This window comes from Pimephales promelas, chromosome 19 (assembly GCF_988280905.1).
Source record: "Pimephales promelas chromosome 19, fPimPro1.hap1.1, whole genome shotgun sequence".
Lineage (NCBI taxonomy): Eukaryota > Metazoa > Chordata > Actinopteri > Cypriniformes > Leuciscidae > Pimephales > Pimephales promelas.
In genome coordinates, this window is record NC_142787.1 from 17,092,410 (window position 1) to 17,118,182 (window position 25,773).

General features: G+C 35.1%; 1 protein-coding gene across 15 annotated transcripts in view; it reads right to left on the reverse strand.

The window, feature by feature from the left end:
• Window positions 1-3,954: 3,954 nt before the first annotated feature.
• nedd4l (NEDD4 like E3 ubiquitin protein ligase) overlaps window positions 3,955-25,773 on the reverse strand; it is a 79,744-nt gene continuing 57,925 nt past the window's right edge. For 10 of the 15 annotated variants that reach the window (XM_039688321.2, XM_039688320.2, XM_039688318.2 and 7 more), the window contains 17 exons: window positions 24,045-24,242; window positions 21,550-21,627; window positions 18,852-18,866; window positions 16,615-16,669; window positions 15,620-15,678; window positions 14,798-14,863; window positions 14,259-14,488; window positions 12,411-12,532; window positions 11,959-12,029; window positions 11,137-11,232; window positions 10,946-11,019; window positions 10,802-10,862; window positions 10,585-10,644; window positions 9,932-10,039; window positions 6,299-6,395; window positions 5,951-6,023; window positions 3,955-5,772 (listed from right to left, as the gene is read on the reverse strand). In XM_039688321.2, the coding sequence (XP_039544255.2) occupies window positions 5,670-5,772; window positions 5,951-6,023; window positions 6,299-6,395; window positions 9,932-10,039; window positions 10,585-10,644; window positions 10,802-10,862; window positions 10,946-11,019; window positions 11,137-11,232; window positions 11,959-12,029; window positions 12,411-12,532; window positions 14,259-14,488; window positions 14,798-14,863; window positions 15,620-15,678; window positions 16,615-16,669; window positions 18,852-18,866; window positions 21,550-21,627; window positions 24,045-24,242 (1,566 nt within the window). In that variant the 3' untranslated portion in view covers window positions 3,955-5,669. The remainder of the gene's footprint in view (window positions 5,773-5,950; window positions 6,024-6,298; window positions 6,396-9,931; window positions 10,040-10,584; window positions 10,645-10,801; window positions 10,863-10,945; window positions 11,020-11,136; window positions 11,233-11,958; window positions 12,030-12,410; window positions 12,533-14,258; window positions 14,489-14,797; window positions 14,864-15,619; window positions 15,679-16,614; window positions 16,670-18,851; window positions 18,867-21,549; window positions 21,628-24,044; window positions 24,243-25,773) is intronic. The other 5 variants (XM_089123891.1, XM_039688322.2, XM_039688323.2 and 2 more) reach the window with 1 other exon arrangement.

Sequence of the window (25,773 nt, forward strand, 5' to 3'; positions counted from 1 at the left end):
TCGTTTTTTTTCGTTTTCGGGCGAAAAATGAAGTTTCTCCAATCTTCTCAAAACTCTGGATTATGATAGAGGGCTGTGAGACTTTGACCTGAGTGCAAAAATGGAGGATCTAGACCCTTCCAGAGCTGAGATATCAAAATTCAAAATTTCGACCCCAAAAAAAAACGACAGTGTTACCCGTTTCGTTTTTTTTTTCATTTTCGGGCGAAAAATGAAGTTTCTCCAATCTTCTCAAAACTCTGGATTATGATAGAGGGCCACAAAACTTTGACCCGAGTGCAAAAATGGAGGCTCTAGACCCTTCCAGAGCTGAGATATCGAAATTCAAAATTGGGACCCGAAAAAAAAAACGACAGTGAAAAAACGACCCTTTCGTTTTTTTTCATTTTCGGGCGAAAAATTAAGTTTCTCCAATCTTCTCAAAACTCTGGATTATGATAGACGGCCACAAAACTTTGACCTGATTGCAAAAATGGAGGCTCTAGACCCTTCCAGAGCTGAGATATCGAAATTCAAAATTTCGACCCAAAAAAAAAAAACGACAGTGTTACCCCTTTCGTTTTTTTTTCATTTTCGGCCGAAAAATGAAGTTTCTCCAATCTTCTCAAAACTCTGGATTATGATAGAGGGCTGTGAGACTTAGATCTGAGTGCAAAAATGGAGGCTCTAGACTCTTCCAGAGCTGAGATATCGAGATCCCACATAGCATTTATGCCATTATAAATATCTCAATATCTCAGGTCTGGAAGGGTCTAGAGCCTCCATTTTTGCACTCAGATCTAAGTCTAAAGGCCCTCTAGCAGACTCCAGAGTTTCAAGAGGATTGGAGAAACTTATTTTTTCGCACAAAAAAAAAACAAAAAACAAAAAAACGAAAGGGGTACCACTGTCGTTTTTTTTTAGGGTCGAAATTTTGAGTTGCTCTGATCTTCTTGAAACTCTGGATTCTGATAGAGGGCCATGAGTCTTAGACCTGAGTGCAAAAACATTATAAATATCTCCACATCTCAGCTCTGTAAGGGTCTAGAGCCTTGATTTTTGCACTCAGGTCTAAGTCTCCTGGCCCTCTATCAGAATCCAGAGTTTCAAGAAGATTGGAGAAACTTATTTTTTCACACAAAAAACAATTTAACGAAAGGGGTACCACTGTCGTTTTTTGGGAGGGTTTTTTTGGGTCGAAATTTTGGGTTACTCTGATCTTCTTGAAATCTGGATTCTGATAGAGGGCCATGAGACTTAGAGCTGAGTGCAAAAATGGAGGCTCTAGACCCTTCCAGAGCTGCAGTGGTGGAATGTAACGAAGTACAAATACTTCGTTACTTTACTTAAGTACATTTTTCACGTATCTTTACTTATGTACAATAAATAGTGCATACTTTTTACTTTTACTTCGTTACATTTTGCAGCAATTATTATACTTTCTACTCCACTACATTTCTACAACTTCTGTTACATTTTCGTTACATTTTCTGATCAGTTTTTCCCCTGCCAAAACGTCATCTGACCGTCCGTTCGTTGCATGTTTGTCTCACCAGTGACGTTTGGTTGCCATAGATACAGTATATCAACCCGGTCACACTAAATGCGTCTCGCACGCAGTGTGTTTATCATGCAACTCATACGCGAAAATTTGTTTTTACGTGCATAGGAAACGCACCGTGTGTAATATATGTTTGGTTTGTTTAGGATTATGGCAAGCCAAGAGGTTCAGAATTACACCATAAATGAATCGTGTTTACTGCCAAACATAGTTATTAACATATAGTAAGGATAAGCATGATATTGCCTAATTGCAAGCTTGTTTCAGAAATGGTGACATTTTTTTCCATCATTATTGAACATCATTATGAGTAGGCTATTAGGTTGAATGAGTTAGAATTAAATGTTTTATTAATCATTAGAAAATAGACATTAAGATAATAAATTGTTATGCAAGTACTTTTACTTTTAATACTTAAAGTACATTTAAAATAAAGTACTTTTTACTTTTTACTTAAGTATGGTCGTCAAGTCATTGTGTTACTTCTACTTTTACTAAAGTAAATACTTATATGGTTATTTGTACTTTAACTTAAGTACTAAGATTCAGTACTTCCTCCACCACTGCAGAGCTGAGATATTGAGATCCCACGTAGCATTTATGCCATGACAAATATCTCAATATCTCAGGTCTGGAAGGGTCTAGAGCCTCCATTTTTGCACTCAGGTCTAAGTCTCATGGCCCCCTATCAGAATCCAGAGTTTCAAGATCAGAGAAACTCAAAATTTCGACAAGAAAAAACCGACAAGGGGTACCGCTGTCGACTTTTTCGGTGCAAAAAAAAAGTTTCTCTGATCAGAAGTTTTATTATTTGTTGTTCAAACGTGTGTGTTGCATATTTTAATATATACATAGCCTATTTAATATTGTCTATTTAGGCTATAGCATTGATTACTGGAGGGGGAAATACCCCACCGGCAACTTGCTTAGCTTGGTTATGTTTAAAAAAAAAAAATCTACATGGAACCCCATTAAGTTTTATTTATGTATTTATTTATTTTTTTAACTTAACTTCTTTTGAAGATGTAAATTCAGTCAATCTGTTGGAAGAGATTTGTTCCATGTAAAATGTAAATGCAGGGTAATTTTAATACCATGTTTATTCGGGATTTGAAACAGTGTCATCAAAATAATCGAACCTAAGTTTTACCACTCGACCACAACTTTTCTCACTGAGAAAAGCCCAGAAGTTCGGTTGTTAAGCAGTCAGTGTGTGCAAGCGAGAGAGAAGCGGTCGGGTCTTCAGTCTTCTCATTCCTCATTGGAGTCATTGAAAGCACCCAATTTACTTTCACTGACTGCGAGATAGGCCTTTTTTAAACTTTTGATTAATAATATGTTCTGCTATAAATGTTTATATTATATTTAAAGCCATATTCTATTTAAAATGTAGGCTACTTTTATATAATTACGTTTTGCTTTCGCTAAATGTCCCTTTGCGCCACCTGGTGGTCATTTCGCGACTGATTTTTAAAATTCGGCTGGTTTATTTTTGCCGCGGTGGATTTACCGCAACACTTGCCACGGCGGTAAGTGGCATTCTGGTTGTCCACCTACTGTATATATGTGTATATATATATATATATATATATATATATCAATTATATTATATTTATACTCTGGAATTATACAAATTAATAAAATCATTTATATATATTTATATATACACATTTATTTATTGTATATGCATGTATAATTAAATTATTTCATAAATTATACAGGCATGTAATGTTAAGCATAGTAGTAGAAAATCAGAGAAGTGGAAACAGCCTTGAACTAGATTAAAAGACTGAATGGCTGCCAGATTTGACCCGGGTTAGCAGTGCCTGCACCTTTGAAACAGGTCAAATCAACAGAACATTAACATTGCTTCTGCAGCTGTAAAAAGAGAAAAAAAAAAAGCCCACAATATTATCTTCGATTTCAGACAATCCAGTAAATGACAGAGCTCAGTTTATCTCAACCTTCAGCTTAAAATGAAACGTGGAATAGACACGTAGGGGAATTTACAAGCCACATTACAGTTAGAGAGGTAGAAATACCATGCATTATAGTTTATAACATTTACCATGAAATCAATGTGAAGACATACTACAGAGCCCCTGAAGGGGAAAAAAAAAATCGATTTTCAATGCTTTTGCTCACAAAACATTTGCTTTCAAAAACATTTTTCCAGAGAACGCAAATGTTTCTCGAGTGAATGCAAAGTTTCTTGGGGGAATTCAAAAGTTTCGTGAGGGAAAAGTTTCTCAGGGGACAAAAGCATTGACAATTTTTTTTTTTTTTATCACCGTGTCCCTTTAGGGCCTCCGTAAAATCCAAAACCATTTGACACACAAGATTTTCTATTTTAGTTTTTGCATTTATGCCAAAACATTTTGAGATTATCTGGATAAAACGACAACACACCTGAATTCCATTGATCAGTTTATTTTGAATGAAGTTATACGAATTGCAAAGTCTCATGGTGAGCAGGAACCAGACAGTAAATGTTCCTCATCAATAAAAAAAGAACTGCCCCTACAAAAGAGGAAGGGTAATTTATAACAATAACAATAATCATAATGTTATCACAAACCTACAGACCCACAGCGGCCTGAAAAGTGTGAGTGGGGAGGCGTCCAGAAAAAAGAAAAGAAAATGGAAAAAGTCTGAAGTCTTACTCCAAGTGGAGCTCGTTCCTACAGAGCTGATCCAGACGTCAGAGTCAGGCTGACTCCAGATCAGCCAGCGGTAGGGAAGAGCTGTCATCTGATATGTTAGCAGCAGGCCGATTATAAACAATAGATATTGCACCAAGTAACTGAGTGCTTTAAAAAAAAAAAAAATAGATAATCACATTCAAGTTCACAAAAAAAAAAAAAAAATTAAAAGAGGTGACATGACCCAAGTGTGTGATCAATAAAGTGCCCTTATAGGTACAGTGGTGTTAGAAGAAACAAGATGGAATGAAAGAAAGACAGAAAGAAAGAAACCTTTACGTCCTGAAAGTCTACGAGACTTGCAGTGTTGAATCACAGCGCTTTTAAGATAGCTACACTCCGTGTCGCTCTTTAATACTTCCAACAGATTTAACACGTACAGTAAAAGAGTCCAACCGCGTCTTTCCCAAAAACAAACTCATTTACAGCATTATGAACAGGTTTAATCATAATTAAGATAAGAACAATACTTATTACAATTGAAGAAAACCCTCTGTGACACGCTCGTTTACATGTCCAACGCATGTCCGTAACGATTTTTTCAATCTTTGCTCTCAACCAAGAAGGAGAATAGCTTTATAATTACTACGTAATCATATTGAAACACAAGATACATGTTCATGCCAGTTTTCATAGCAATACAATAATCATGTTTTTTTTTTTTTGTGTGTTTTTTCTTTTACCCACGATGATATGGATATAGCCAGGCAATCGATGCATTTTCAATAACGTTGTTTAAAATAGTAAACCACATTGTTGGTACCAATATCCGTTTACTCGGTAAGAATGACAACAGTATCATAATAACAGCGATAATAATAAACTATTAAAAACAATTATCAACATCTCGTTGCTTCTTGGCGTTGCAAAAGAAGATAAAAAATAATCCTCGACGAAGGAAGGGGACACTTGGCGCACTTTGCCGGATAAGGGAGGATGAGGGTGCGCCCTTCATCCTGGCTGTGTTTCCTAAGGTAATCTGGTGTTAAGACCTGATAACAGAGTCCATTGCTGCCTCTTCACTGAACTTTTATTATGTTAATGCAAAAATGGGATTGATTGCGGTGGTTTTTATGTTGGTTCAAGGCCACACCCACTCTGAGGCCACACCCACTGAGGCCTTCAAATACTGAGGTTTCGCTTACTGTCAATATAAAAGTCGCCATGGCCTCAGAGCTGGATTTAAAAATCAAACGTGTTGGGAGAGAACATGATTTGTGGGGCTGTTTGGCGTCAAAACTCGTTCATAGCCAATGTCGTTCCAGCAAGACAGATACATGCATATACCGTGTGCTGACATCACACACACATACATGCGACCGCTGAGTTCTGGCTGTACAATGGCAACTCGAGAGTGTGTATATGTGAGTATAGATGTGTGCGTGTTGTACATGTCTTTGCTCGTCGGTTGCATTGGCGTGAATTCTTTAGTCGACGCCTTCAAAGCCTTGGGCGTTCTCCACCGCCATCAGAAGCTTCTCTCGCAGGTCTTCAAACGACTCGTACGTCGGGAGGTCCAGACGATTAAAGCTGAGCGGGAAGAAAATGTATCAATCAAACAAATGAATGAAACCAGAACAGAGTTCTGCCATTTCAGAATATCACCAAAATGTGTTTGTTTTACGAAATGGAAACGAAGGGAATATATATATATATATATATTGATGTTCTTTATTATATAACATGGTCAAATCCCTCAAAGTCTTACCAGGTGTGAGCACGAGGGAGCTTTTCAGGTGTCCCCCACTGCTCGATAGTAAACAACTGCGGCCCATTAGAACCTGTGAAAGATCACATGACTCATCAAGGACCAATCAGGGAAGGAGCTATTCTATAAGTCTCAAAGGGCAATGCTAAGTAGCTGTATTCATTAAACTGTCAAGATAAATTATACTACAATACTACTTCAACACCAGTGACATTTTCTGAAATATTGTTTTAATATTATACTATATTCATTTATTAGTTATGTTATGTTATGATATATTACCTGTTGTATGTTTTATGTTATATGTTATGTGTTAAGTTATAACATCTACATATATAAATCATTTACCGTAGAGTTCAGCAAAGCCGTTCATTGGCACTCTGGATGTCCCGGTGACAAACTGCAAAAGTCTGATCCTCTTTTCAGCATCCATTAACAAAACAGCCTGAGTGGAGATAGAGAGCCAATAACAATTATCTGTTTATGCTAGGGGCATTGAAAAGAGGTCTTACGCATTCAACAGTGGTTCTCCTACACGGTTGTTTCAACGTTTGTTTTTAAAAAAAATAAATATCCTAATTTTTTCATTTAAATAAGCATCAGTGGAAAATAAAAACTCCACTTAAAGCTTTTTTAGTGTTAAGTACCTACTGTAACTTACTTAACTCAAACTGATTGAACCATCTCTATCATCTGGTTGAGGTGAACTGTTTTTGGTGAAATTTTGCAAGCTAAGCATAATTTTTGTCAAAATGATGTTATCTTGGTGCTATGAAAAAACTTGAGCATGTTTTTGAAAAATTTTTAAAAATATACTTAACCAAACGGTTGATTTGGCACATAACGGTTAACTGTCCCCTTTTTGTGAATGAACATTAGAATGCACTCACTCAGCAGAAAATTGCTGAAGTAAAACCACATAATTTTTTTTTTAAAAAGTAAGAAAAAGTTATGGAAGTTTTAAATTTACATTAAATCAAATATACTGAACTAAATATTTTTTCTTTTATGTAAAATATTTTTTCCTATAAAATTGCTATAAAATCAACGCCATATATCCAACCAAGTTGTGTTCCAAATTTGAAGTTGATATCACAAAAATTCAAGTTCCCATGAGATTTTGTTTAGGCGTAATACCAAAAATGACATAAATTCCATTGAATTTAATTGTATGCATTCTGCTGTAACAAATTAATACATTTCAGTCCACATATCACTTCTGTTACAAAATATGGAACCTTGAGACCTTTCTGACAATGTGTTTTTGTCAAGACTAGAAAAGGAAGGTTTTGATCATGAATTATGATGGGCAATGAAAAAGTATGGCAAAGTATGTGTATGAATTCCGGTACCATTTATTACCATTAATTGACATCTCAACCATTTGGTAGAGACTGATATTTTAAAAATTATGGGATGTGTTGAAAAAAAAAATAGATTGAGTGTGTTTTTTTTCTTGGTGCGGACTTCAGAGGGTTAAAAATAAATCACATTACCCCAAAACATTTTATATCTAAATATATAAAACAATCTTTGTACAATTTTTTTTATGTTTTGCCTTTGCAAATAGTATTTAGTGTTTATTTGTTTGCCAGCTGAGCAACTGCAACTGAAATAAATTGAAATAACATTTAGATAAAAAGAATGTAGAAAGAGCAAGTCTGGCTCCAGACTGCTGATAAGAAGTTCATAATGACTCTTTCATCAGAGCAAACACTCGATGAGCCTCACATCAAACAGACTTTGATCGGTAACTGCCCTGCGGTGTACTTGGCATGGGGTCACAAACACTCATGCACACAAAAGTTGACACACTTGACTTTTTCGTTATTTTTGAAATCTTTTGATCTAAAGGACTGTGTTTAAATGCCTGAAATTAATTTAGAAGAAAATATGCATTCATGCCTAAATATTTTTATACTTATTATTAAAAAAAAAAGTATGCATTAGTTTGAGCAGCCAACAAGTGTCAGAACTCCTTCAATACTGATTAAAAGGCATCCCAGGATACACTTCTTTAATTTAAAGGCACACTATGTAACTTGTTTTGTTCATAATTCAATCACTACATTATTAATCCTTTTCCAAAACGTGTTTTTGTCTTACCCCGATTCTCTATGGTAAGCCTATTGTGAGTGTGTATATTTTATACCAGTCAGGATTGTTTTCACTGGAAATTGCGCACGTCACTAGTCATATCGATTGGTAATACAGAAAAGTTGCTCCAGCTACTCTGATGTATGAAGATAAGTTGTCACAACGAGCGAGAAGGGTTGACATGGAGTAAATCACCAGGGAAAAACAGGGAATCACCCGTTTAATAAAGGCCAAACAGAATCACCCGTTTAATAAAGGCCAAACAGAAGAGTATGCTGGCAAAAAGAGCTCGCGACAGAGCTCGTAATAAAACAACTATCAACATTGGCTTGGCTTTTCAGAGATGGAGATGGCTGAGGAATTTGAAATAAAGTAAAAGTGTATAGTAAAATATAGTTAAATAGTGTACTTTGAAGATGAAATACAAGTTCGTTTTAATTTGTTAAACATTTTTCAGTGACTACCAAGGTTATAATCGTTAACGAAAACTAACGAAAAAACGAAAACTAGATGGGAAAAAACATTGTCGTTAACTGAAATAAAAATAAAAACGAGCCATTACAAAAAAACTATAACTAACTAAAACTGTAATGTCTGTTTGCAAAACTAACTAAAATAAAATAAAATTATAGAGCAAATGTCCTTAGTTTTCGTCTTTGTCAATGCCGTTAATTTTAACGTTATTTAAAACACGCAGTGTATTTGTTCAACTGCATTTCATTTCCCTGTAACGCTCTCCCTCCATCTCTCTCACATGCACGCGCGCGCACACACACACCTACACACACAGCCACTCCCCCTCCATGCAGTACACACCGCGTCTCCGTGAAAACGAGCCAACGAGGGTTCAATCAATGTTGAAAGCAAGTTCGTGAAAGGTTGGTATCTCATCATGAACATCTTTACACAATCACACATTAAAAGGTGGTGTACAAATATTATAAATTCTTAATACAATTCTGTCAGTGTGTTAATGTCGACCCGAGAAGCGATTGAGCCTTCGTTAGAAAAAGTTAACTGACTTAGTCGCAATTTTGAGGTAAAATGCTGCTGGGTTGTCGATGTCAAAACTCTATAAGCTGTGATTCAAATATTAAATAATGTTATGTCATTATTCTACTCGGTAACACTTTATTTCGATAGTCCACTTTAGACATTCAACTGACTATAAGTAACTTGTCTACTACAAGTAAACTTATTCTCCTAACCCAAATCCTAACAATAACCATAATCTAACAGTCTACTGACAGTCTACTATAATATACTAATACTCTAATGAGAGTTGCTTGAAATGTAGTTGAAAAGTTACTTATAATTAGTTGAATGTCTAAAGTGATCGAAATAAAGTGTAACCGAAATTGTAAAGCTGTGGGATTTTTATATAGAAAATATGTTGATTGTTGGTACAGTAAAGGAATTTCACATTGTAGGCTATACATTTGGTTTTAATGTTGAATAGATATTTCTAAAAATGTATGTTTGTGTTGAGTTATTATTACACAATTCTTTTTCTGACCTTTTTCAACCTTGCCCCTGACAAATAACCCAAATTACAAAAAAAAAACTAAAACTAACACTAAAACTAATAAAAACTAAACTAAAACTAAGCATTTTCAAAAAATAGAAACTAAACTAAACTAGTAAACCCACTTTTAAAACTAATTAAAACTAAACTGAATTTGAAAACAAAAATTCAAAACGAAATAAAAATAAAAACTAATGAAAAATGCAAAACTATAATAACCTTGGTGACTACATTTGTCTTCTTTCATAGTTCAGATGTCTTTAAAATTGTTTAAAATGTAGAAATAGTAATAATAAAGAATTACAAGTAGGTGTAACCAAACTTATATTGCACACACAGAGCCAGTTTGTTCTACATACCTTCCAGAACCACTGGATCACAGGGTGATTAGGACAGTAGCCGTTCTTATAAACCGTGTGCTGCCTCCAATCATTGACATCCACGTCTCCCAGACCACACATCAGCAGCTGGAGACAGACAACACCGCACATTAAACAAACTAACAAACACCAACCCACATCTTTACCTTTATTATCCTCTAGATAATGATATATAGAGATTTTTTTTGACTATACAAAATATAAGTACTTTATCTTATTTGTTTATTTTATTTATTTGGAATTAGAAATAATATTCATAAAATATAAATCAGGCATTAGTACAAAAACAGCTTCACATTTGTCAAATCACGCAGAGGAAAGCCAAAGAGTAAAGCAGCAGAACCTCTACTGGCTGACACATTTATACCATGGTATATAATGCAACGCCTGTCTTTATTAGTTTTTTTTTATTATTTGCCACTATGACGGGCATACATTCAGCTTTACCCCACTATGCACACAACAGCCTGGACATTGGACACATTATCCTGTGCTCATGTGAGAAGAGCTGGTTCATTCAAAAAAACAAGAATTTGTCTCTTTTATGAAGTGTATTATTCTACGGAAGCCTTGGAAGCCAGTCTCCATGACAACGGCAGACACTGAGTAATGGGTATGTGGGAAGTTGTTACCTCCAGTTCATTTTCGTCAAAAATCTTTATCAAGTCGATGGGAATGAGCTCGGTGAATCCCTGTGAAACGGATATGAGAAACATGATCAAACCATTGCATGTCATTATAGCACGTTGGTATGCAAGTATTATGAATAATGTAACTTCTGCTACCACCTAGTGGCATTACTTGAAATTACAGATAACTTTTGACTGTGCAAGGAATTTGATCACGTACTTCCAAAAAGGCGTTCATCTGTTTCTGCACTCTGTTCACAAACCGCCACTGAATTACCAGGCTGTGCAGAGCCAAAAGAAAAGACATTGTTAGTATAAGAAGTCATTTGTAAGATTTTACATACAGGGCAAAAAAGCAACTCACTCGATGTATTCTTTTTTGTTGTCATTGGTTACAACCATGTCTGATCCGCTTGGCTTCAAATCCACCTGATATGTCTATAAATAAATATAAAAAATGTATAAACAAATATATATTAAAAAAAACACTGACAAAAAATAGTACAATTACATATATGACTGAAATGAAATGAAAGCTAAAATAAACACATTTACCTGTCCAAAGTTGTCCTCATCAATACAGAACCGCAAATCCAATTCTGTGGGGTCGTTTTCCAGAATCCACTTTAAAGAGTTGTAGTATTCACTGTCCTACATAGTGTACATGAACATAAATCATGAGAAAAAAGTATATATACTGTATTCATATTACTAATATTGTAATTAAGGCCTCTAAACACTATTTGGTAACTGTATTAAATATAAATTGTGCATAATAACCCAACTAACCCAAACCCTAATTCTAACCCTATAAGCAGTACATGTAATATTGTTCAGTAGTATTAAAAAATATTATTTTACAGTGTCTGTTACACATTACATGTAGTTACTAAAGCAATAATGCATAATTACATGCAATTAATCCTAAATCAAACCTAATCTAATCTAGCCCCAACCCTATAGTAAGTACTGTACATGTAGGTAATTAATATTACGCAGACCTTAAATGTACATTTAAACTAACAAGGACACTTAAAAAATAAAGCGTAACCCCATTATTCTCTTTAAACAATTACTATTATTAATATTACTCAGTATTTAAATGTATAATTACACTGTAATAAAGGTTACACTTTATTTTAAGGTGACTGCAACATTGTTCTCCAAGTATTGAGTAAAAAAAAAAACTACATGTACTTACTAAGGTAGGGGCTAAATTAGATTAGGTTTAGTTTAGGATTAGTTGCACCTTAAAATAAAGTGTTACCAAATAAAGTGTTAGCCAACATTTTCAATGACAAATCTGTTTTATAAAGCTTTTGCATTGTGCCGCTATGGGTTCTCTCTTAAAATTGGTGTACATGTGTGTTAACGCACCACTGACTCCATATCATTCAGGGTGATCTGTTTGCCCAGCATCATTTTATAGAACGGTCGAATAAAGAAACCTGGAAAACAAACAAGAACAACACATTTCAGTTTTCAACTGGGGAAAGAATCAAACTAAACCCACAAAAAATAGCTGATACCATGATAGTTATCAAAAGTGAAGAATAAAAAGAAAGAAAACATTGGTAACACTATTTTACAGTGTCATTGTTGCATATGGTACATGTAGTTAATATAATAATAACTAATACAAATTATGCATAATTACAGTACATGCAACCCAAACCCTAATCCTAACCCTATAGGAAGTACATTTAGATGCTTAACATTACTCCATACTTAAATGTATAATTACAGTGTAACAAAGACACCTTAAAATAAAGTATAACCAAAACATCACATGAAAAGGATTCTGATGGGCACTTGAAGCTCTTACGTACCATCCAACAGCTTGCCGTGATACACAGCCATTCCAGCCACCCGACCAATGAACTTGAAGTATGAGAGGTGATCCTCATTGCACAGCCCGGAGTTTGGATTGATCTGAAGGGTGTAGTTATCTCTGCAGAAAGACAGATGGGAGACGGTAAATGAATGAATTATGATGCCAGCTCTGCTATGTCCCGTAATGAGTGTCAGTGGGAGAGATCTAACAAGATAGACAGACAGATGTGCTGGTATATGGTAATACGATATATAATGATAATGAACATGCATGATATTGCAATCGTGAATACTTCAAAATATTGTGAATAGTTATTTATCACAAATTATTCTGATTTGTTTTAGGGATGCACCGAATATTCGGCCGCCGAAAATTTTCGGCCGAAAATGGCCCAAAAGTGCATTTTCGGTTTTCGGCCGAAAGACTTTTATCACCGAAACAATACGGGCGAAATGTTGTGATGACGCAAACAGAAACCGCGACCTTCACGTGCTTGTCTGAAGCAACATTTCTGCGGTGCGGACGTATTTCAGTGTATCTAAACCCGCGAGGAGACGGAAGCCTTGTTTATCCACCTATATCTGCTCTAAACAACGCGCGCCACCATGACGACGATTCTGGTTGCGAGCGGGTCAAGAGCGGTGCGCGCGCTGTCTGTGGAGTCGAGTCTCCACAGACAGCGCGCGCACCGCTCCAAACGGTCGAGGCGTTTATACTTGCCGCGCTCTCCGTTTTACTATTCCTTGAAACGACAGGGGACGACTCAAGTAACTGTCCTCTAACCATCAGGAATCGGTGAGAAGAAGAAAGATAAACGCATGGCAATGCTTATTTGAAGGCTATTCCACCACCAATACAAAAATAATCATGTAAAATCCAGTAAACCCTGAGATTATTACTTGTGACATTACAAAAAATATGTATATGGGATTGGGAACTATGTATGTATAGAACTAAATTAATGCTCTCTTAAATATTTAAATACATTCACTAAACATGTTTCATTAAGTTTCATGTACATTTGTATTAAACATGGACCATTGTTCATTTAAAAAGGCTTTTTATGCTATTGTATGCCACATTTTTAAAATGTAACTAATTTAGACATGCAAACTGGGTGCTGGTTTGATGAGAAGTTTGCGCTCGGCTTTGTTTTTGAGAGAACGTTTCATTTTAAAACCTTTCTGCAGGCCAGTAGATTATTATTTAGTGTACACATGAGTGGGGTCAAGTTAAACATTTTAGTTTGAATTTTATTTTATACTGTACATTGTGCTAAATAAATATTTGCATAATTTGTAATTGATTTATTCTTTGAAAATGTGATATTAATATGCAATTGCAATGCCTTGATTTTAGTAAAGTTTGTACACAGTCATAGCCATAAATGCAATGATACTAATAATTCTTTCGGTGTTTCGGTTTTCGGCCTTGGTTTCCTCTTTTTCGGTTTTCGGTTTCGGCCAAGAATTTTCATTTCGGTGCATCCCTAATTTGTTTGAATGCATTTTAAGAATAATTTTCCCATCAACTGAATCATTTTCCCATCAACCCATCAACTGCACTTTAATCTGTAAACATTTTACATTTTTACTTTTTTGTATCTCTGTATCACAGATAGATAGATAGATAGATAGATAGAGAGATAGATAGACAGACAGATAGATAGATAGATAGATAGATAGATAGATAGATAGATAGATAGATAGATAGATAGATAGATAGATAGATAGATAGATAGATAGATAGATAGATAGATAGATAGATAGATAGATCAAATTTGCCAATGTAGTGCATACTTGACAATACAAAACTGTAGTGCATAAACACATGTGATACTTACGTGGCTGAGTACTCAAACAGCCCATAATAAGGGTTAAACATCTCCTTGGAGAGCAGGAAGAACCATTCTCTGGCCACGCCCCCATAGTCCAATCCTTTCTCCGATTCAAACTCGATCCAGAGACGGGCCTTCAGGCTGTCGGGTCGCTTCAGGGACATGATCCGTCTGTATGACTCCTCAAAGATGTTATTCCTGTGCAGCTTCATCTCAAAACGATTCGGAATATCTGCCTGCGGGAGAGAACGCGAAAAAACAGGAATTCATGATTGAAAATAAAATAATAAATTGAAGCTCACTCATGGTTAGTTAACAGCTTTGACATCGCACTAACATCTCAACTTAATATAAATGGCTGAAACGATCACAGTCCTGTAAACGGCTGTTTCAGTCATGTGAAGAACAATTTAACGCCCAATAGAAAAAAACCTCTTCACTCCTTGACTAAGATTTCACACAGAATAAATGAGAGTGTCTAGGAATACAGTGTGTGACAGGAAAGAGCTTACAGTCAATGTCTCTGAAAACGCTTCGTTTCTTACCGGTTTCTTTAGCTTCTTTCTGAAGTAGTCATACTTCTGCTTGAACTCTCTAGAATACGGCACCGCCTAAGAGAAGACAAGCAAATAATCACATACATTTAATATCAGTGTAACAACATATCACTGGATGAGCTAGAAACCAAATATGAGTTGGGAACAGAAATGTGATTTATATTTCGATAAATCTCACAATATATGTCAAGAACAGAGTCTGGACCAGTCATATTTCATATCATTATGAAAATAAATAAATAAATAAATAAATAAAACACATTTTCTTATTTCCTTTTATATTATTAACAACAATTATTATTTAATATTTAAGTGTAGAGTAAACCAAATTTGTATTTGTTGGAGGGCTTCTAATTAAATTAAATATGATTTATATTTAAAACGAACAATATACAATATTGCAGTAATGAGTTACAGAGAAAAAACATTTAATAATCATTGATATGTATTATTTAATAATAATAATAATAATGAAACAATAGCATTCTGAATATATGCAAATAAAATTATATTAATAATATTAATATCACCAATCAATACGAATATATATATTATATAGCATTTATTTTATTTATTTTTTGCAATTGGGTTTTGTCCCAAGTGGAAAGAGAGACTAAAAATCACACACACACACAATATATATATATATATATATATATATATATATTTGTGTGTGTGTGTGTGTGTGATTTTTATCTCTCTCTTTCCAATTGGGGCAAAACCCAATTGCAACAACAACAAAAAAAAGTGCTAGAGGAAACCAGAAACAGAAATAAGAGGAAAATTGTGACCGAATAAAAGCACACTCACAGGTCCAGTTATGGCAGGACTCTGGAGGCGAGGGTCTTCCCACTGTGTTTTTTTGGTGTCTGAGGGGGAGAAGAGCAACTTCATTAGCTCACTTCGCTATTTTCAGTGCTATTTGATACAGGTTGTATTTACACTACATAATGCAAACACCAGAGGTCGTTTGTGAATGCGTGTAGCTGACAAACAGAAGAGGTGTGTATCGACCGGGGCAGCAGATTCAGCAGTGGTCAAAACACACCTGTGTTTGTGGAGTACGACAGCCACTGAAGGCATGTCCGAGTTTATTGATGCATGAGTAAAATGATCTCACAACTTGTGTTGCCTTAAACATCTAAATAAGTATTGATCACACAGCAACAAACGTGAGCATATCTGTGACTGAAACCTGCTTTACTGTGTGTATAACTTAAGGCAGGTGGGATTATTATTGTTCTCAACAGTAGACGGCAAAATATGCAGCACTCCAAACAAAGTATGTGGTGATGTACAGATATTTAGAAAAAAATGATCTATCTATATAATATATATTTCTATTTAAAATACATGCTGTTCTTTTTAACTTTCTATTAATGAAAAAAATCCTGAAAAATATATCACGGTTTCCACAAAAATACTAAGCAACACATCTGTTTTTTTAATAATGATAATAAGAAGAAAGGTTTATTCATCAAAAGGATTGTGTGACACTAAATAATGGAGTAATGATGCTGAAAATTCAGCTTTGACATCAAAGAAATAACATTACATTTACATTTTACATTACATTACATTTTAAAACCTCAAAAATAGAGCACTTTAAATTGTAATAACATTTCACAATATTACCGTTTCTACAATCAAATAAATTTAAAAATGAACACATAAAAAAAGCATTTATAATTTGTGTGTTTTTTTCCCCCCAAGTTTTAAATTACTCTGAATACTTCAAGCCCCTGGACCTCAATTTAAATGCCCCCGCCAACAAATGTATTTTGTCAACAAATGTGTGTCCTTACTGTGGTCAATGTAAAAGGTTCTTCCATCTGCGTGCACTCGTTCCTCCCACCCAGGCTGTGGAAATTCAGAGAGAAAAAAAAGATGTTAAAATAATCCAGATGGGACCACCAGGCCTGATAAACCACTCATTCACCAACACAATAACTGTAACAGATAATGTGATGGGAGAAAGGAACAGAAAGATATGAAGATTCCTCAGTTCAGTCAGTGTGGGAGAGCTTCCATGACAGGGTTCCACTGGCATGCAGAAGAGAGTTTGTTACACACTCTCGCTCTGACAAACACACACTCGCATTAACATACTGCCCCCTCTTTTGAGAACGGAGACCCCGAGGCCTGCAAACCCACGTCAATACCAACATCACGGGCAACTGCCAGGCCTGACATAAATCACAGCCAGGGAGACACATCCAACATTTCATAACCCACAACATCAAGGGAAGCTGTTTGACGACCCACACATGGGATCCGGAGAGAGGACAAGACCTTCGTTCACGACTGAGAGACTGTGAGCCAGCACTGAAGACAGGCGCGACACCATGGCTCTCGTGCTGAACGGCCAAAACTGGTATTGAATGAAGCACAAGATGGATGGATGGATGGATGGATGAATGAATGTGATGAATGGAAGGATATGGATGGATGAATGTGTTGGATATGGATGGATGCACGTGATGGATGTATGGATGGACGGACGTGATGGATGGATGGATGGATGCACGCAATGGATGGATGGATGGATGCACTTGATGGATGTATGGATGGATGAATGGATGGACGGACGGACGCGATGGATGGGTGGGTGGATGGATGCACGCGATGGATGGATGGATGGATGGATGGATGCACGCGATGAATGAATGGATGGATGGATGGATGGATGCACGCGATGGATGGATGGATGGATGCACGCGATGGATGGATGGATGCATGCAATGGATGGATGGATGCACGCAATGGATGGATGCGATGGATGGATGGATGCAGGCGATGGATTGATGGATGGATGCACATGATGGATTGATATGTATGGATGTACGCAATGGATAGATATACGCGATGGATGGGGTGAGATATGGATGGATGCACATGATGGATTTATGAATGGATACATGCAATGGATAAATGGATGCACACGATGGACGGATGGGTGGATGCATGTAATGGATGAATGGATGTACACGATGGAAGGATTGATGGATGGATGTACATGATGGATAGATACACATGATAGATAGATAGATAGATAGATAGATAGATAGATAGATAGATAGATAGATAGATAGATAGATAGATAGATAGATAGATAGATAGATAGATAGATAGATAGATAGATGGATAGATAGATAGATGGATAGATAGAGAGATGGATGGATGGATGGATGGATGGATGGATGGATGGATGGTCAACACAACCACAAAGAGATAACGTGCAGAGAGAAATATAAAGAGCGAAAGATGGAGAAAAACAGTACACAGGAAGAATGGCATAGAGAGATGAACAGAGACAAATAGAAAACGGACAAACAGAGGTTCTGGAAGTAGAAATCCCATTGAAAATCTCAGGGTTATGGATAGTAAGTTTAGCAACAATGTCTTTCAAAACACCTGCAGGAATTGTAGAGTGAATGTACTGTAGCTTTTACATTCTTAGCATATACAATCACTGCAATTTCAACCATAGGTTCGTATCTAATGGCTTGCAAATCAAAAATCTGTATTTTGTTTCAAATTAAGTTACCAACTTATTAAATATTTGGCCCAGTTTTTCAATCCATGTGTAAGATCAATAAGACTTTTCCTGCAGTTTCTGCATTTACAAACCAGTACATTTTCCTATTCAGACAATATTATTTGAGTAATTTTGCATACTGTTTGACCTACGCAGGTAAAATAAAATAACAATAAAAGTAAATATTCTGTGTTCATTTATTGGTACCAGTTAATGTGATTAATTATGTACATTTTTTAACCTTTGTCTTTTTTCCTAATTATCAAATATATTTTTGACTCTTAAAAATGAGAGAGTGGAAGGGATTGAGAAAACAGACCAAAAAAAAAAAAAAAAATCAGAACACGAAAAGCAAAGACTAACAAAGAAGACTGACAGAAAGAGTGAAAGAGGGCATAAAACAAAAGGGGAAAATAGGCACAGTCATCCATGCCAGCAATGATAAGAAGGGGTGGAGAGGTCGGTGGGCAGGCAGGTAAACACGCAGGCAGAGAGAGGACCGACCTCCTCTGGAAGATTCTGCCACAAACAGCATCGAGCGCAGAGCGCATCACGTTCCCCCACGCCACCGAAAGACCAGAGAGAAATTATACACACACACACACACCACCAGCTTGTGAGACAGCAGCACTACAGTAAATGCAGAGGGTATCATTTAGATAGTGTTTAAAAAAGAAGAAAAATCATAACAAATTGTGTTAATATATCAATGTTGTTAATGTTAACTAAAACTAAAAACATTGTTTTTGTTTACTGAAAGCTGAAATGAAATAAAACAAATATTAGATAACCTTAAACGAAAACTAGTGATGTTGCTTTGACAATTAACTGAAAGAAGTTTTGGTTGAAGTACTACATTTACTGAAACATATGAAAAAAAAAAAGCCAATTCAAAAATATTAATAATAACTATAATAGTATACAAATAATACTAAAATAACTGATGGACAAAGATGGAAAGAACAGTATATTTTAGATATTTGATATAATATTTGATATAAAAATCAATGTTTTGAAGCCACAGCAATGCATATTTTTGCATAAAATTAAATATTTTAAATTTCAAGGGTTTTCCAGGGTTAAAAATTTATTTAAAATTTTTTTGCATACATTTATAAATATAAACATTAATACAATAAAAATATACATTTTTGTCTTCTCGTCAACAGGATTATTTATTATTTAAAATATTTAATATTTTCAAATATTTAAGATGTTTTATTTTTTGCACATTTGCAAAAGGTTCTTGTGAGAAGCCCGACTGAGGTGAAATAAGACTAGTGGTAAAAATGAGCAGTACGAATCATAATTTTGCCTCTCATATTTCATTTTCATTTTTATCCGCTTAATTTGAGAAACATTTCACGTATGTTGACACATGGGTTGCGTTTACACTGGCACAAAAAAAATGTAAATTTTTTTACTCACATCTGACACATCGGAATTTGTTGCACATGTGTAAACACAAAAATCCACGCAAGAACTGATTTTTTTCACATCTGATCTGAACTACTTCCAAATGTTGTTTTAAATACATACACAGATACACATCCAATATCTGGAAGTATATAACCTGTGTATAAACACGTATATCCGATTCCCCTTTGAATTCCAAGCCAGCATAAGGTGAGGCCACAACGATAGCTTGTAAATGTTGTATTATGAAGCAGACGTGCCTGTATATGCTTGCACTCAAAACTCAGCTTTTCACCCTTTATAGTTAAGAGAATAGAAACTGGTTTTCAACCTCTGAACCGTGGTTCGCTATTGAACGCTACATTATTTTTTCAACAATGAGGTGATAACTTGGCTGTTGTGTACATAAACAAGCTTCACTAACACGCTGGCTGTAATTCTCTCTCTCGTTAATTCATTGGAATTAATTTAACACATTTTTTTTTAAACATACCATGTTACTTTATTTCAGAATTCTAGGTCTAATGAGCCATAGATAAAATAAACTAAAATTACAAAATTATAAAAATGATTTCCTCTGCAAAAATCCATGACAGCTTTTAACTTCCATGCTGGGAAATAATCACGCTACCCGTCACATTTTAGTGCGTCCATTAAAAACCCGACTAATAACCGTGTCACATAGTAAAGAATAATTTTTAGGATGCTAAAGATTTTACCTCTCATTGGTTTCCTACGGATTGCATAAACAGAGAATTTTTGTTTTGATATGAATGGCTTCATTTAAAAATAGACATTTTAACCTTTCTAAAGACAGTGTGTGTGGCAATTATTCACTGAGTTTCGATTCATTTTTGTGACGCGCTTCAGAAAGAAGTTCACAGAGAGTGAGATGGCAGAAAACGCACCCTGTATATTTTCTCTATTTTACAAAAGCACAAAGTTTTGTCGTTATTGTGATTACACAAATAAAAGTAGACCCTTTACATTTTAAAATGATGTATTACAAAAACAAAACAAAAAAATCCAGCAAAACAAAGCGGCATGTTTGTCAACCCCAGAAGGTTAATGCAAATACAGACTTCAGATACCAGTCTAGCATGTCTAACATGAATGTAAACAGGCGGGACAAAAAATTAAATAAAATATAATTTTATACTAATATGGTCAAAAATATCCCATCTGTGTATTTAAGACTTGCAGTGTAAACGCAGCCATGGAGTTTAGAAAGGAAAAAAAACGTAACTCAGCTACACACGAAGTCACAGCAGCTGTTTCCCTTAGTAAATGCGTGGATTGGGTCTGATTTGAATCTTGCATATGAGTTGTATTATGTTGCAGTTCCTTATAAAATTACCATCCAACTGGCAAACATTGCATTGACTTGCCAAAGGCAATTTTGGCACTTATCGAGGCCAGAATTTATATTAAGGCTGTTCTTAGACAAGTTGCATTCTAGGTAAACAAAAAAAATGATCTCACATGCATTGTTCTGTACATCAGTGTTTAATAACTAGGCTTGAGAATGCCGTTTAATAACAAAGAAATCCATGAAACACCCCAGCCAAATTCCTGTTGTTGTGTCATCGTTGCTGCTGTTTTGTCAGTCTTAATCCTATTTTTTGCTTTGCAGATTGAATTAGTTTCACGATTCTTGTGTGATATGGCTGTTGGTTTCATGATTGTGCATTGCTGTGTCACAAACAAGGACACATGTCGGGCGAGGCTGTTGAAAGAGCTCGGGATTGTGGGTAATACTGCTCAACGTCACTCCTTTTATACTCACAGGAAGTGGGCCGAGGTCACCAGGGTCTAGGGATGCTTTTGTCCTCATGTGAACGGGATACTTTAAGCGTGGATCTTCCTGAAAAGAGAGAAAGAGAAAAAAGAGAGGGGTTGACACATGCCCATATTTTTCCCAGAAGGTTTTATCCTCATTTAGCAGTAAATTGCATTCAATGTCTGCTGCCAAAATGCAGTTCTACAGACAATAAGTAATTTTGAAATGATTGTGGGGTTTTTTCCCATCTCCATGGGGAAATTTAAGTCTTCTCGTGGACATTCTAAAATCACAAGCAGAATTTAATAAAATCACACTTTGTAAATCACCATGTACTATTTAAACAATTGTGAATAAAACAGACTAATGCCTGGAAGAGAAAATCTATTTGTTTTCAATTTAAACCTTTCTAATTACAAAGAACCTCTATGGAGGACGCAATACATCGGACACAGACATGGACAAAGGCGAGTCTGTTCTGGGGAAATTAGGGCGCTGGAGAAAAGCTGCAGTTCGTCTGCCAGTCACCAGGGGGCACAGTGATTCTGAGAGGATCATCCATGCATCACCCAGGGCCTCTCTCCAGATACTGTGTGGGGCATTGAAGTGTGCGATTGTGAGCAAGACTGTGCGTGTGTGTGGGTAAATCTGTTTCCCAAATACCTTTCATGCATCTTAACGCAGGTTAATGAAAAAATAATCTAAATTTTAAACATATGATGAAACCGCAACCACTAAATATAATAACAAAATAATAATAATAATAATAATAATAATAATAACTTTGCTATTTGTATTAAGGACTGATTATTGACATACTATTACAGTTTTTAAATTTTGAATAAAATTTTATTTTCTGTTTTTATTTCAAATTTTTTTTAAATATCGTTTAGTTGTGCCTGTTATTTTTATTAGTTCTTTTTAAAATGTCTAAAAAGTTATTATAATGTTTTAGTTTATTTAGTTTAAGCTTTACTAGTATTTTAACTTTAAATAAAAATTAAAAATTATTTTATTTTATCTAAATTATAATTTTTGTTAAAGTAATGAAAATGTTTTTTTATGGTTTTAGTTTACAAAAATAACCCTAATGAAAAATTAATGTTTTGCAAATTATACACATTAAGCAATAAAAGTACAATAATAATTCTTTTCAGGAAGTATGGTGTATGATACGGAAAACCTGAACTGCAGCGTAAAAATAAAATCTAGCATTTCGACTTCATTCTCGAAACATTTCGACTTCATTCTCGAAACGTTTCACATTTCTACTTCATTCTCGAAACGTTTCACATTTCGACTTCATTCTCGAAACGTTTCACATTTCGACTTCATTCTCGAAACATTTCCACTTCATTCTCGAAAACATTCCGACTTCATTCTCGAAACATTCCGACTTCATTCTCGAAACATTTCGACTTCATTCTCGAAACATTGACTTTATTCTCGAAAAATTCTGATTTTATTCTCGAAAAATTTCGACTTTATTTCATGATTCATTATGCATGCATAGTAACAACAACAGCAAAAATAATATAATTAATGTAATATAAAATATAACAGTAGAATTATTATTAAATTCTATACATTTTAAGTAATAAAAGTATAGTAATGATATGTGATAAGAATAATGAATAAAATAATATTCATTTTTAATAAACAACAGCAATAATAATATAATAATAGAAATTATTATTAGCAAGCAGACAATGCAGGTGGATTATGTCATGAGAAGAATCAACCAGTCAAGCTACAGGTCAAACTGTTGATGCTATTTGTATCATAGTAAACAAATGCTTAGTGATGATTTATAAATAGATAATCACATCTGTGCATAAAGCATAGCTACGTCAGCAAATGAAACTAGCTCCGTTCCAAAACCTAAAGAGCTGTTGTGCTCCAGCAGCTAACTTGCAAAATATAGTGTGCTTATGGCTACAACAGAGTTTGCAATTACTGTGCTTCTAAAATAACAGCGTGATTCTAAACAAAATAAATAGCTCACAAATTTTGTGTAGAACAGAACATTTTAATTAGCTATTTTAGTGATTTTTTTAAAAATATTTATAGCCAAGATTTAATCTCTCTTCACTCAACGGCAGCTTGCATTTGTTTCTTCAGAGCTCATCACAATGCATTTTGGGATTGCCCTTACCGTGAAGAAAACAGTGGATGCATCTGAAATCGCATACTTCCCTACTATATATAGTAGGCAAAAAAAAAAAAAGAAAAAAAAAAAGCACACAATGGACACTTTACCATCCCATGAGGCCACAAGTGAGGATTTGTGAATGGCCGTGAGGTGAAAACTGATGCTGGGAGGTTATATGACAGTGACAACATGATGAATGAGGATTAAATTAATAATACATACTGAATAGAACATACATTTTAGGACTCGCCAAATAAGTACTTATTCAAAATAAGTACACACTCAAGAGAGAATGCGATTTCAGATGCAGCCACTAATTTGCAACAGATTTTGTGATTGTTTGTCTTACCCATGTAGTGTGTCTGCTGTTGTGGTCAATGAAGAAAGGCCGTCCGTTGGGCGCTATTCTCATTTCCCATCCTGGGGGCAGGAAGCTCTGGTTTGCTTTATGCTGGGATTTAGGTGAGCTGTAGGGAGAAGGCTGGGGGGACTGTGGGTTGGAAAACGTGTCCTTTACGGCTCGCCGTATTTGGGCATTATTGGCTCCCTGCAACAGGAAACAGAGTCAACGGTTATCAGACTCCGTTATTTAGGTTTTACAGCTTTTTTGTGTAACGAATTAGAATTTTATTTATGCAAGAAAGACTTATACGAATGGGAAATGTCAAAAAATGTGAAAGACTTGACTAATGAGACGGCACGCTGTTTAATCCTGCAAAAATTTTAATTAGCGCACAACTCAGAGGATTTCACCTCCATTTCACCTCTGCTTTTCTCTTCCTCTTGCTTTCTTTCCCCACAAAACAAATGTTTCTTTTTCAACTCTTTAATTAAAATTCACATGGCCCTGTGTGACTGATCATTTAAACACAAAACCATATTTCTTTCTGTACACTTTCAAAACTTTGTGAAATGTTTACCCAATATTCCACAGATCATCTGACTTCAGATGTGGAAAATTGTCCACCTGTCATGTGATTAGTCCTAATTGCTTATCTGACGTATGAATTCTGGGTATTCTCTCCTTCTAAAAGCTAAACTAGCAAACAGGAAGAGAACAAGCAATATAACTGTGTTCCATACGTGTTAATAACTCTAGAACATAAACTACAATAAATCAGCACTGAGTTCAAAGTCTATCAAAGTTCAAAGAAATGTCATTTAATGGGATATTTTCTTTTTCAAAAGCATATCACTTTACTGAAACTTTCATATTCTTCTTAACAGACATCTAGTAAAGAAAAAAATAGAAAGCATTTCCACAAGTCTACAGCATATATATATATATATATATATATATATATATAAATATATATATATATATATATATTATATTATATAACAGCTAAAGTCATAAAACAAGCTGAGTCAGAAAGAAGCACTGGGATTTTAATCAATTCCACACCAGTCACCCCTATACCTTTTTTTTTTTTAGCTACCATGTTTTTTGCACGGAAGTGTGTGGCTGTCATTAGCAATAATTGCTATGAGAGCAAATATACATAAGACATTTATTCCCCCCATCCCGACATCTGTAGACTATCTACAAGTGCTATTGTTCATTTCATTAGCAAAGTCATTCTTCACAGCGGAGACCATTAGCTCCGGCTGAGGCCCATTTTGACGGATACAATTGTTTGGAATTTTCAAAGCAAAATTTTGGATTAAATTACAAATAGGGTTTTATCTGGAGTATAAGATGTCTGTTGGTGTGGATTCATATTTTTGGATTCAGTTTGTAAGCATCATCACAAAGAATAAATTTTATAATATATAAAAATATTATAATATGTTTTATATATTATATTAGAATTATAGCATTATAACATATTATATCATACAATATTTTACACTGAACAAAATTATAAACGCAGCACTTTTGTTTTTGCCCCCATTTTTCATGATCTTAACTCAAAGATCTAAAGCCGCCTTTTCCACTGCACACGACAAACGACAGCCGTCGGACCGGAAGTCATTCATTTCCAATGTAGAGTCATACGGGAGCTGCGGGGAGTTCCGATCATATGCGTATGTGGAAAATTCGGATCTGATTTGAGCTTTGGATCCGTTGAAATATC